The sequence below is a fragment of the Haliotis cracherodii genome, unplaced genomic scaffold, assembly GCF_022045235.1.
Source record: "Haliotis cracherodii isolate W230 unplaced genomic scaffold, xgHalCrac1.p SCAF_10, whole genome shotgun sequence".
Classification (NCBI taxonomy): domain Eukaryota; kingdom Metazoa; phylum Mollusca; class Gastropoda; order Lepetellida; family Haliotidae; genus Haliotis; species Haliotis cracherodii.
In genome coordinates this window covers 47,766,501-47,780,556 of record NW_027266265.1, presented here as the reverse complement: position 1 = coordinate 47,780,556, position 14,056 = coordinate 47,766,501, and the positions used below count along the sequence as shown (strand labels likewise).

Below are 14,056 nucleotides of genomic sequence, written 5' to 3'. Positions count from 1 at the left end.
CCTGAAGTTATGTGAATCTGAAACGTTTACCACTTTGGTGAAACCGACTAGCACAGCTATGGCTGTCAAACCTTGAAACATAATCAGGGTGAACCAGGATTCTAACATTCAGTCGTTAGTTCCTGGCACGCCAACGGGGCGCAACTCTGTGCAGCGAATTGCGGCGTTTTAGGCGACTGGGTCACATTGCCCCCGTAACATGCCCTGAATACGTGAAGACAACACTTATCAAATTTGAATTACCTCAATTTAAATTTGTTTAAAGGCAAATTAAAAAAACAACAGTGAACACAGAAGATAACAAGAAAGGTTTATTTATGTAGCTCTGATTAACATATTGACAGAGCCGAGATAGACTGTGTATATGAAGACGTAACTTGCGATAATAAATGTTCGATAAAGTCCCCCTCATTTCCCCGATGGTACATTAAATACATAGCACTACAGGATGAAATGATCTATATAGAATACCTACAGCCGTCAAATGTACATGAAAAAATTACAAATTTAAATAAATAAATCAAACACTTTTGAAATTGACAAACAGCATGATATTAAGCTGAATTCAAACTACAAATATAAATAGATTCTAACTGTCGAGGTATAGAAATAATGAGAAGTGATTGTTTCACAAGCTTTATTAAGTGGAAATTACGTTTTTTTATTCTTAAATGTGTATTTTTCAGACTTCTGTTAACGCAGACATCTATTTCAGAATTTAAACATGTTTTGTTTCATATAAATGTTGTTACATTATTATGCTAAAATTCAATGTTTATGACGCATTACATAGGAAAATTCAATAAACAATACAGCTCTCATGCCACTTGCGATGCTACAAATCAAAACACGTGTTTTTAACGATGAAGAATTTTTTTTAAGTTTTCTGTTCATATATAGATTAAACTACTATTTTTTATATGATTATGACATTTCACTATGTTAAATATAATTTAACTTATGTCTTACTTGTCAAAATAATTAACCATGTGTCATTTTAAAGACACGTTTCGCTGTTTACTGTAAATGCATCTCATACAAACAGTCATCCAACGTACCCAACTGCATCAGTTAGGCAAATAAAATTACAAAACAAAACGCATTTGCCTTCTACAACTTTCAAAACCACGTTAAAAGCATGGTTGAATCCTACCGTCAACAAGTACACTAAGAAAACATTCACAAATTGTGCAATTGAAACATTTATACACAATGACCATAAAACAGCAATACTGTCAATATTGCAAAGTGTGATGCACACTGATTATCGACCCTGGGTCAAGGGCAATGTAAGTTTATCAACGGTGTCATTGCGATGAAGCTGAATAATTCAAACTATGCTTGGTACAATAAACACAATAACAAGGCTTTTCCTTATGTGGTCATTAAACTTGAAATGAAAACCTGATTGAAGATAAATCTTTTTTTTTTAAATCTGTTGATCAATTATCGGCAACAAACACCTTGTGACGTCTAGCCCTTGAAACTGTTCCTTTAAGTGTGATCCTCGTCAGCTTTCATTCATTCTTTCGTTTCGTTTCGTTACGCCTGTCCAGAATTTAGGTGCAAATAAAGGGAGATAACTCCTCCTAGGTGACTGAGGTACACAGAGTTGCGTAGCGTTGATAAGAAGCACTGAAGAGTGACATAAACTTTCAGTCGAGCGATAATTTGGAATTAGCACAGAATGAAGAAAGTTGTGAGTATGCCAAACCACTAGCGCTCATATTAGCAGAAAGGCCGCCGAGAGAGGGACCCAGACTTGCTGGCCCAGAGTTCTTGTGCCCGCCGAGACTGAGTGAACTTCCGGTGTAGGGGGCGCTGGTGGAGAGAGCGCTCTCCCACGGTTGACTAGCTGAAGGTAGAGGGGCCTTGTCCTCCATTACACGAGAGGATTCTGGGAAGGGACGCATGCCCACCCCGTTAAGATACGAATTGTCCGATGTTGCCACTCGCGCCAAAGACCAAATCTTTGGTCGGAGTCCATTTTGTTCACCATTGTGTCCTACGTCAGCAAAACTGCAGTTGACGTCACTTAAACCTGAATCATTGCTGTTGGAGCAGAGAGAGTCGGGGCGTTTGTGTTCGTGGGGGGAGGGGCCGTTCACTACGTTCATTTGCCCCGGAGGCGAAGCTACCGAGAGATGAGTTGTCTCCCCTAGTGGTCTGTCAATCACAGCCTTATCAGCCTCGCTCTGGAAATGTGGGGTTTGACTGACGTTGTCAAAGCCTGCCAGAGGGTCTTTGCTCATGTCTGGAAAATAAATAAGACAAGTTTTATGTTGGGGGCATGTAAAACACAGACATTAAGTTTATCTAAAAAACACGAGGTATATCTATGTACAGATTTACATATATAACGTTTAAGTTAAACACACATGTAATACCCTTTTAAAACAACGTGTTAGATAAGTAGCTAGTTTTATTCTTCTAAAGTGTAACGAGATGCTTATCAAATTTCTTCATGTCTTGAATTCAGCAAAATATACTAAAAAAAACATGAATACACGCTGGTCGCATATTTGAAAGGAAATTAATATTTAGGGATTGGGGAAACTAATCATAAACAGATAAGCCTATGCAACGCTAACGACCAAATAATCTAAGGGAGTTATTTGTAGAAACAGGTTTCCTGGCTAATTCACATTATCTAAATCTGCTAAAACTCCAGCACACTGCGTTTTGTCCGTATTTCACGCCAATGCACTCAACTCGTTATCAACATCGTATAAATGAGTCTAGTTTAAGGCAAAAAAATGAGTCAAAGAACAGCGTTTTATCAAATTAAATCTTGCGTTGTGTTGCCACATTAACACCTACTGGTGAAACTTTTGCAAATCAATAAACAAAAGTGTAAGCAAATGCGTTATGGATTTCATATCTTGACGGGGAATTCGTTCATTATAGACAAAACGCGATATGAGGTCTGTAGTCCAACGGCATTGCGTACGCTCCTTATCTTCCGATCTCTGTTATCGCAGAGGCCATGCTCGCTGGCTGTCATTCCCAAGCAAAATAGCTGTATTCATTTGCACTTTGACTTTCAGGACGATATTTCCATTGTAAAATTGTCATTCTATGTCAGAAAAGGGAGCTTCGGTTTAATAGTGTGTGAAAATCAGATTTCGAATCTCTCAGAAACAATTACTGCGCAAAACACAGGGGACACACTACTCCTCTTCGTCCATTTAGAGCAGGTCCCAAAGGGATACCCCTTTTCTAACAGAATTGATCCCTCAGCGACTCCCGTTTCCTCCGTTTGCCAGCGCTCTGGCCCCAAGATCCCCTCCCGTTGATAAATCCCGTAAAAAGTGTTGATGAGAAATGACTACACTTTCAAACACGGGATCATAGGCTGGGAATCAATGGTATCACCGAAATGGAGCTTGGACGCTTTATATTGTCAATGTAAATACCCAGTGTCTTAATGACCATGCCTCAAAATAATTGTGATGAGTCGAATGGGTCAACCGTTCGCTCAACACATTAAAAGCTCGTGGAACCGCGAGGTAATGGCTACCTCCTCTATACCATTTCCATACAGATTCATTTTTTAAAAATCTTTTTCAGAAATTTATTACTTTTGACGTGCAAACAAAACTGGCTGGTTTCAGGCGCGTGATTGTCTATGCGTGGTCGACGGTGGATGATCTTCCCGAATGAAAGCTGTTGTGAATTTTACGAGCGATAACATCACTTGAAAAGTGTGGCTTTGAATATTGTTATGGCTCTGGTTGTGTCTCCGGTATCATCATCATCATCATCATCATCATCATCATCATCATCATTCACCCTCAGTATCATAGCTATTATACTGTACATTTTATACAATATAGTTATCGACGTTGAAACGTGGTATGCATCCAAAGATGACTATATATAATCTCTCACAACATGTTTAGTTTTCGGAAATCCACTTTGTCAGTTGTCTCGAACATCGGATAACTCGAACTTTCCTCCACGTCCCCACGAGTTCGAAACAACGACTGTACTATATATACTCTATGTACCATAAGTATTCACTATTTATCTCAGGCTATGGTCAAGACATTAACAACATGTAGCTTGAAACCCGTGTCTTTAATTCACCGTTGTACTTAACTTAAGTATGTTATCCTGAAATACATTCTCCGTTAATTTATTGCTATCTTAACTAATTAGCAAGACTGTAGAAAAAAAACACAAACACCGATGCTTGTTTAATCAAATGAGCAATGGAAAGCCACAAGTCAAAATAATTCCATATTTTACCCTAACAATAACAATCCGATGACAGTGAAATATTGAAAGGAATATCTCATAATATTTCTCGGATTTTCCGCCATATTCCGAATGACAGAGGCGGAGGCATTTATTTGGGGCAGCTCCCCCCGGGGCACTCTGCGGGGTAATTAATGAGGGGGAGGGGATGGGATGACGCCAGCAGCACGGAGATGTATGAGGCGGGGACGGGCCCCTGAATGTTGCTGGCTTATCTCCCACAGGTATTTTACCTGTCAGCGGACTTCCTACGCCAGACTGGCGGCGCACAACATGAGGAAAAGCAGGGTACAAATTATATCTCTTATTTCTACATCTTCATCCTCATCTGCTGTGTTGTCTCAGTGGCTGTGCATCTCACCCGCAGACATTCCATGTCCATTCCACCCAGCCTCTGGTATACCTGTATCCCAACCCAATACTATCAGGATCACCAACTCATATCGAAATCACTCAATTGTCTCTTGAATACCCATACCCACCACCCAAAAAGGAAATGATTAAGAAAATATTAAAAAAAAGAACCCATAAATTCTGAAGTCTCTAAAGTCTCCACATCACCAGAGGATGAAAGGCACCCCCTGTTTAATTCTCTTTCCTTAAAAAATAATTATTTTGAAAGCCTCATCACAGAAATATTTAGTCTACTTTTTTAAAAATGATGAACAAGGTAACATAGAAATAATCTGCTATCATGTATACAACTTAAAATGAATCTGAAGTACTTATTACAGATAACCCGAGGTCATAACGTAATATTTTGTATTGATATTGTTTGTATCCTGGCTTCTTATGTATCTGTTTATATAGTTTATAGAATATGGTCCCTGTTTCTACTTGGAATGTTTGCGCCAAAATATCTTGTATTCGAACCTCCCAATCTCTTGCTTATCCACATTAGAACAACCCCCCCACCCCCCACCCCCCACCCCCAAACACACACACTACCACACATACTTCACGCTCTGACCCAAACTAAACCCTCTCCTCAACCTCTACTTCACCCCGTCGAACCCCTTCCACACCCTTATCTTCAATCCAACAAAGCCCCTCCCATAATTAGGGAGAAGATGAAGATTATCTCCATCATCATCACCAAGTCAACGACCTGCGAGGAATGCGAGCCTTGTATGTTTCGAGTGACATAAGCATTTAAAGTCCCGAATGTCGAGTGGCTTGTTTTATATTATAACCCACATGTTATCATCAATTACACTTCTTCTCACTTTTCGTCAACTGTTAGAGAGACGACCCTAAAATATGAAACGTCAACGCCAGAAAATAACCAGTCTCGATTTCCTACCGAAACAGTTCCAGAGGGCATAAAAAGCAAAGTAGGGGGAAAATAAAATGAATGGATCACTGAAAATCAGTGATGACACCAGGTGTTTGCATGTTCAACCACCGCCTTATTCACTCATATTCTCCCCACTGCCTTATTCACTCATATTCTCCCCACTGCCTTATTCACTCATATTCTCCCCACCGCCATATTCACTCATATTCTCCCCACTGCCTTATTCACTCATATTCTCCCCACTGCCTTATTCACTCATATTCTCCCCACTGCCTTATTCACTCATATTCTCCCCACCGCCATATTCACTCATATTCTTACCACTGCCTTATTCACTCATATTCTCCCCACTGCCTTATTCACTCATATTCTCCCCACTGCCTTATTCACTCATATTCTCCCCACTGCCTTATTCACTCATATTCTCCCCACTGCCTTATTCACTCATATTCTCCCCACTGCCTTATTCACTCATATTCTCCCCACCGCCATATTCACTCATATTCTCCCCACTGCCTTATTCACTCATATTCTCCCCACTGCCTTATTCACTCATATTCTCCCCACTGCCTTATTCACTCATATTCTCCCCACTGCCTTATTCACTCATATTCTCCCCACTGCCTTATTCACTCATATTCTCCCCACCGCCATATTCACTCATATTCTCCCCACTGCCTTATTCACTCATATTTTCCCCACTGCCTTATTCACTCATATTCTCCCCACTGCCTTATTCACTCATATTCTCCCCACCGCCTTATTCACTCATATTCTCCCCACCGCCATATTCACTCATATTCTCCCCACTGCCTTATTCACTCATATTTTCCCCACCGCCATATTTACTCATATTCTCCCCACCGCCATATTCACTCATATTCGTACCACTGCCATATTCACTCATATTCTTCCCACTGCCTTACTCACTCATATTCTCCCCACCGCCATATTTACTCATATTCTCCATACCTACATATTCACTCATATACTCCCCACCGCCATATTCACTCATATTCTCCCCACTGCCTTATTCACTCATATACTCCCCACCGCCATATTCACTCATATTCCCCCCACCGCCATATTCACTCATATTCTCCCCGCCTTCATATTCACTCATATTCTCCCCGCCTTCATATTCACTCATATTCTCCCCGCCTTCATATTCACTCATATTCTTCCCACCTTCATATTCACTCATAACCCACCCACCCCCCACCCCCCAACCCCACACCCCAGCACCCCACCCCCATATTCACACGAATTCCCCTCACAGACAGGTAACATGTTGACTTTGTGCTGTTATAGTGTATTGTGTATTATGAAAGACTGTATTGTACACTGACCGATGGCCTAAAAACCGAAATAAACACGATTTCTATGTCATATTCTCACTTGCACCTGAGCACACACCCCACACCCCTGACCCCTGACCTAACCCATCTCTACTATGTGTCCCCAGCCCACCTTCTCAGCCCGAATTCCTCACCACTACCTGTTACCCTCGCTTCTCAACACGATTTATGCGTGGCGTAATCAAGTAGAATTTTCTACTTCCAGTCGTGTGGAGTCGGCAATAACGACATAATGATGCTATTATACCTGGCACTGCAGGCGAGAATTAAAACTGAAACAGCTCACTGTTATTTATTTAAGTTATATTGAAATTATAATACTGGTATTAACTATTAAGAAAGAAGGAAGTGGCATTATTAGCATTTGTGGCAATATCAACTTTATCATCCAAACAACATTAGCACGTTTATGTATGAGTCAGAATTTAATAATTTTGTAATCATATCGAAATATAATTTAATGTGAACTGCACTCCACCCCCCCTCCAACCCCCTTAACAATTGTACAATAAACAAATATTACATTAGCTAAGCATTAGATTCAGTTTTCAATACACCACTGGCTTCTCGGGCCCGTTTGTGACGACTACATGGCGACATCAACACTATTCGGCCCTTACTTCGAAAGAATAACATTCTATATGGCTTTGAAAATGAAATATATACGTTGGAAATATGGACCTAATGTTAAATTAAAATCAACCCGTCTCTGGCCGATATTACCACACACACAGATCACTTGCATCCACCATGTCCGGTGTCAAAACCAAAATATTCGTTAAATTAAGTAGCATTCTCATAACCTTGCGGGCAAACCAGTGACTGAAAGCATGAACAGAGTCCTATACAGTCGGGGCACCATGACCTGCCATGACCTGAGTCACAGGGCCTTATCGCGGATCCAGTTTAGTCATGATATACTGGCGGCCTACACTGGGAGCCTATACTGGCGGCCTATACTGGGATCCTATACTGGCGGCCTATACTGGCGGCCTATACTGGGATCCTATACTGGCGGCCTATACTGGCGGCCTATACTGGGGGCGTATACTGGCGGCCTAAACTGGCGGCCTATACTGGGGGCCTATACTGGCGGCATATACTGGGAGCCTATACTGGCGGCCTATACTGGCGGCCTATACTGGCGGCCTATACTGGGGGCCTTTACTGGGAGCCTATACTGGCGGCCTATACTGGCGGCCTCTACTGGCGGCCTCTACTGGCGGCCTATACTGGCGGCATATATTGGGAGCCTATACTGGCGGCCTATACTGGCGGCCTATACTGGCGGCCTCTACTGGCGGCCTCTACTGGCGGCCTATACTGGCGGCATATATTGGGAGCCTATACTGGCGGCCTATACTGGCGGCCTATACTGGCGGCCTCTACTGGCGGCCTCTACTGGCGGCCTATACTGGCGGCATATATTGGGAGCCTATACTGGCGGCCTATACTGGCAGCCTATACTGGGAGCCTATACTGGGGGCCTATACTGGGGGCCTATACTGGGAACCTATACTGACGGCCTATATTGTTTATAACAATATACTATAATGTATATCCTATTCTAAAGTCCGTCAGGTGCAAGATGTCAATGAAATATACAGCCATATGTGTTATTTTCAAAACTTGTCAATTTCAGAAAATAGGGAGTCATCAAGTTACAGTAGAAATCTCAAGTTGGCGTCCTATCGATGGCGGTCGTCGTGTATCTTATCTCATACACACCTTCTCTGCGTATGACAACACTCTAAGAATAACAAGACTGTTTTAGTATCACAGTATGAGAACACTGTTTAAGTATGACACTGTTAGAGTATGACAACACTGTTTGAGTATGATAACAGTGTTAAATTATGAAAACACTCGCACCTGAACCGCAGACAATGCAGAAGCATGTCCTTTACAAACATGAATTATTTATGTCAGTTTCATTACATTCTGTGACAAGAGTTGTAGACACATATTACAGAACCGAGACTCTAAAATGTCTACTTGATATGAAACTGACAAATTCGCCATTAAATGTCCTTATAAAGTTTAGTGTAACGAAACCCATGGCACATCATTGTGACAGAGATGAGCCTTAGGCAACCAGACAGTCCGGGGAGCACGAGAATCTCGGACTTCTCGAGAAAAGACAATGCAGCTAGGGCAGATCTGATTACCTCTTTGAACATCCTCGATTATTCAGGGTACGAAACCTCCATGCTATCATGTTAAGTACCCTGGACCCATTCGCTACCTAGCTTTTGAGTCGGATTCAGATATGACGTAAAATAGCAGTCTTATCATTTCAAACTCACTGACGAGTGAAATTTTGTGGAAAATAATTCATAACCGAGTTGGAGAAGATGCTATGACAGCGAATGTGTCCGTGGTATTTATCAGAACACAATGTCGCTGGTGTCCCCACTAAAAAACTGCTCGTTTTGGTCTGCCAGGAGTCAGTCTAGATGTACGCGATTTGTACACCCCAGCAATCAGCTAACTTGTGATTTGAGTTTATGCATAGGATTCCCGCTACGAATAAAGTCCCTATCTTATGTTGTCAACCTCTGGATTGTCTGGTCCACCCTCGCTTGTTTACAAACCGTCGTCATATAATGTGAATTTTGCTGCGTGCGACATTAAACAACGCACCAACAAACACAAATGTATGTTATAAAAATACCTCATTGCCGCCCGCTGACTTGGTTGATGCATGTCATTGATCCCAATTGCGTGGATCGATGCTCATGATATCAATCACTGGATTTGTCTGGTCCAGACTCGATTATTTACAGTCCGCCGTCATATAGCTGGAATTTTGCTGAGCTCGGAGTTAAACAGCAAACAAACAAACAAAAGCTAATTGCCTAAAAGACTATTAATGTTGCCGTGTAAACAAATCCATTTAGTGGTCATTTATAAGACTTAGACAGGGGAACCTAAGGCTATTTTCACACGCCTTTCACCACAAAAAGTCTTTCGGGGTGTTGCGTTAGATTTGTGTTTGAGTATATGATCAATTTTCGAGATTAAGCAACCTTTATCAATCACTGACAGTTTAAGGAAGGTACCACCCGAAGCCATTTTGGCGTGACTTATGTCACGTGCTTTAGATATACATTTCAGCTGTCAATCAATCACGTGACGTATTATAGATTTCCCGCGACACCGTAACATACACTTCGATCGGATAAGCGTCAATTAGTGGACACTAACTTGTCATTGACTAATGAGCGTCACATAAGTGACAGTATACCCTTAACGGGTTCCCACGAGAGTGAGTGAGTTAGTATGGCAATATTCCAGCAATATCACACGGGGGAACACCAGAAATGGGCTTCATACATTGTACCCAGGAAGGAATCGAACCCGGTTCTTAGGAGTGACGAGCGAACGTTTCTACCATTTCACCCAACCGCCCATCCACGATCGACTTAAGTATTCACTTTATATTTACAGATACAGTTGGGTTTTTTAAAATAAATAAATGTGTGGTTTTTTTAGAGCATGTATTCAAATTTCACGGAAAGACATCTTTTGCTTACAACTAAGCTTTTCAATCAAGGTTTCACTATCAAATGCCTGTTTAAATCCTTCAAGAAATTTTATGGTAGACATTCAGATAAATTTACTAAACATGACATGCTTGTCAACATGATGCACGATATTATCTTATGCTATGACCCTTAAATGGAGCTTTCACACCTTCTTACACACTGGCACTTAATGTTTTAGAGAATATCATGTGAGTGGCAGGTGCTACCGGTAGAGCAGGACATATTTTACCCTTTTCGCGAACACCTGGTGCCTCCACTGATTCCCAGTCACCCACTCTGAACATGTTCATCACTTCTTTTAATGGAATATGTTTTAGCAGATTTACATCCAAGTGAATCTGGAAAACCATATGTCTATGCTATAGTTGAGTGACCACCTACCCACGACCCTCACCATCATTGCATCATCGGCATGGGGTGACTTGACACAATGTGTAACAATGTAACCGCGGATCTATTATGTATATTCTATTCGTGCGCACACACACACACACACACACTGTACACACTGTACACACACACACACACACACACACACACACACACACACACACACACAGAGGCCTGGGTCGCTTAGTAGACAGAGCGTTCGCGCGTCACACCGAAGAACAGGGTTCGATCCCCCAACATCAGGATCGACATTTGAAGTCCAATCTTGCTGTACCCAACCTTAATTGGGAGCACGATTGGCCCAGCCGTCTACGGAGTCCCCTTAACGTGCCATGATCATATGGTCGTGGGTTCGAATCCCAGATTCATGATCCATCTTTGGTTTGTCCACGTTCATTGTTATTACAAAATGTGGTAGATAAATAACATCTGCATCAGTCTTTTCCCAAACATTAAGCTGCAAGCTGTGATATAACCCAAATACTGCTTAGAGCGGCGTAAAACAATACTCATTTTCTGACCAATCCGCAATAGGGATGGCATATTGTTAATAACGGCGTCAAAGTTAACTCTGGATATAGAGGGTATCAACCCGAAGGACGTTTTTTATATTTTCAAGCACCTGTTCATCTGACCCAGACCTGATGTTTTACCGGCCGTGACAGAGCTATATCATTGCTGACATTTGAAAAGGGAACAGTCTCTTTCTCGACCAATTGTTTTGCCATTTGACATAAAGTCCTCAAATCCTAACCAAAACCCTTCTAACGATTATTTCCACGTTCAGCTGAACACTATTCCTGAAATGTCTATTGTTATATGGCAGTGTAATATTTTGTTAAAAAATTATTGCAACTGTATTACATTGTTTCTGTTGAGATTCAGTACAAGTTCATTGCATTTTATTTGGACTTTGTTGTTGTCAGGAATGTAGTACTATTTAATGTAAACATTGGTGAGGAAGTTGTTATATTTAGATGGTCGATTATCTGTAAACTTCCGGAATAGCATGGACGGATGTCAAGCGTTATAGAAACATGTGGAATATTCTGTGGTGTTCTAGTGACACTGGACTGGTCAAGCACTGTGTGGAAAGTGTTTGGAAGCTGGTTAGTCTATATACGTAGAGCGGCTGCGCGTCTGTCTCATCTCACATTTCATCTCACTTTACATCAAGACCAGCTTTCTTGTGAAGATCACTTATCAACCCGGATTCTCAGTCCAGGGCTATCTCGGAAACTTTACCACTCTTGCGGTGAGGTGATTGTTATTCTTGTCATTGTCATTTCCACTGCTCTTACATTTTATACTGCCATTGAATATTGTAATACCACTCTATTGTGTACTGCCTTTGTATTTGCTGTGCAATAATTTGAATTGATTTATAAACCTAGTTAATTTTGTAATATAAGTGTTGAGTGAAAACCATTTGTTTGTTGTTTGTTGGTTTCCAGAAAATTCTTTTACGTACATATTTCGGGGTTAGCATATTGTTTCAATTTGGGAATCGATTCGTAACACAATTCACAAACATTAGTCATACCTATAGTTTCTTTAACTTCATCCTTATCATCTTTGTCATTGTCTTCATCTTTGTCTACATCGTCATCATCGCTGTCGTGACATTTGTCATCGTCGTCCCCGTCGCCCGACCTATTCCGGGGAGACCACGTCATTTTATTTTCCTTCTTTAGCCTCCTTCTGGCGTTGGCAAACCACGTGGACACTTGGGTCAAGGTCATCTTTGTGATGATGGCCAACATGATCTTCTCTCCCTTTGTGGGATATGGGTTCTTTTTATGTTCATACAGCCATGCTTTGAGGGTGTTCGTATTTTCCCTTGTTGCGTTTTTGCGCCGTGCTGCACTGTTCAGGTCCATTGTTCCGTATCTGAAAGTAATGTATGAACATTGGCTGATTGTAGTGCAGTGGTAAAATGTTTGAAAAAGTGGCAAATTCAGGATTTTTAAAGTTCAGAGGGATGGTGGATGGGGTGGGGTGTTCAGATCCATTGTTCCGTATCTGAAAGTAATGCATGAATATTGACTGATTGATTGGGGGGACATCGGGGGGGGGGGGCATCAAGTACTTTGAGTTACTAATACTTCAAAAGATCAGACAAGCGTCCATCAGTTCAGCTTCATTTGTCAAGGATGTCATACTCCACTGCATATTTCAACTGATGGTCGTGATTTCATAACTAAACGTCGGAGAAATTAATCAAAACTGCCAAAGAGCAGGTCCATGTTGCACAAAGTAATGTCAGCCCTGAGACAATGTAATTCCTATACGTTAACATAGACTAACAATAGTCCTAGCATTAATGTTGTTTAGTGCAAGTGGGCCCAACTGGAGACTTGCTGGTGGATACGTGTTCTTGCTATAGAGAGATGAGCTGTCCTAAACAGAATATTTAATGTCATGTTCTGTCTACATGCAATGCTATTGCAATGACAGAAATAAAAAATAATGTAAATTAAAATAAGATGGAGTGGGACAAGCGGTAACCAAAATGCTTACATAAAAAAACTAACATTTTGAAAAATGCTAGAAATCTAAGAAATTTAAAAAAAATTACTGAAAAGGCAGAAAAAAATATTTGTTAAACCATCTCGCCCACGCACATGAATATGTTTATTACTTTTATCTATAAGAAGCTATAACGGAATTTGCTTTTAGAGAATGTCACATGTCAATGGCATTTGAAGACCTGTCAATTTCTGTCATTTAAGGCCTCTTCAATCTGTCACGAGGACGTTTAACAAACGCAAGTGTATTAATCATATAGCGCGTAGTTCAGTCACACCTCGGTTGAGTGGAGGTACAGACGGTTTGTTTGAAATCGAATTATCGTGCCACGTATTTCTTATCAGAGAATACCGCTGTACACCTCCGTGTCTGGTCAACCCACTTCCCCCTCAAGCATCGGGTTGGTGAGGCAACAACCTATCCCCGGGGGTGCAGGGTCACCCACGTAACTGAAGTTCCACGCCCTTAGGGTCATTGTATTTTTGCACTTTTTGTATGAAATATACAACTGTATGTTTCATGCCACTGGTATGGTCCGGTTTTTAATCATGTGGCACCATTTGGGTGTTGATCACAACAAGTAATATCTATACCTATGCAATTGGGAAATATATCAAGACTGCGTTCCTATGTAAGTATGGATACGGTGTCAGAGACGAGACAATTTTTGTATC

At 41.2% G+C, this 14,056-nt stretch overlaps 1 protein-coding gene across 2 annotated transcripts in view; it reads right to left on the bottom strand.

Moving 5' to 3' along the window:
• Positions 1 to 298: 298 nt before the first annotated feature.
• LOC139451683 (Iroquois homeobox protein 6a-like) overlaps positions 299 to 14,056 on the bottom strand; it is a 36,518-nt gene continuing 22,760 nt past the window's right edge. For both annotated transcript variants that reach the window (XM_071233004.1, XM_071233012.1), the window contains exons 4-5: positions 12,397 to 12,743; positions 299 to 2,254 (exon numbers count right to left, since the gene is read on the bottom strand). In XM_071233004.1, coding sequence (XP_071089105.1) covers positions 1,656 to 2,254; positions 12,397 to 12,743 — 946 coding nt within the window. In that variant the 3' untranslated portion in view covers positions 299 to 1,655. The remainder of the gene's footprint in view (positions 2,255 to 12,396; positions 12,744 to 14,056) is intronic.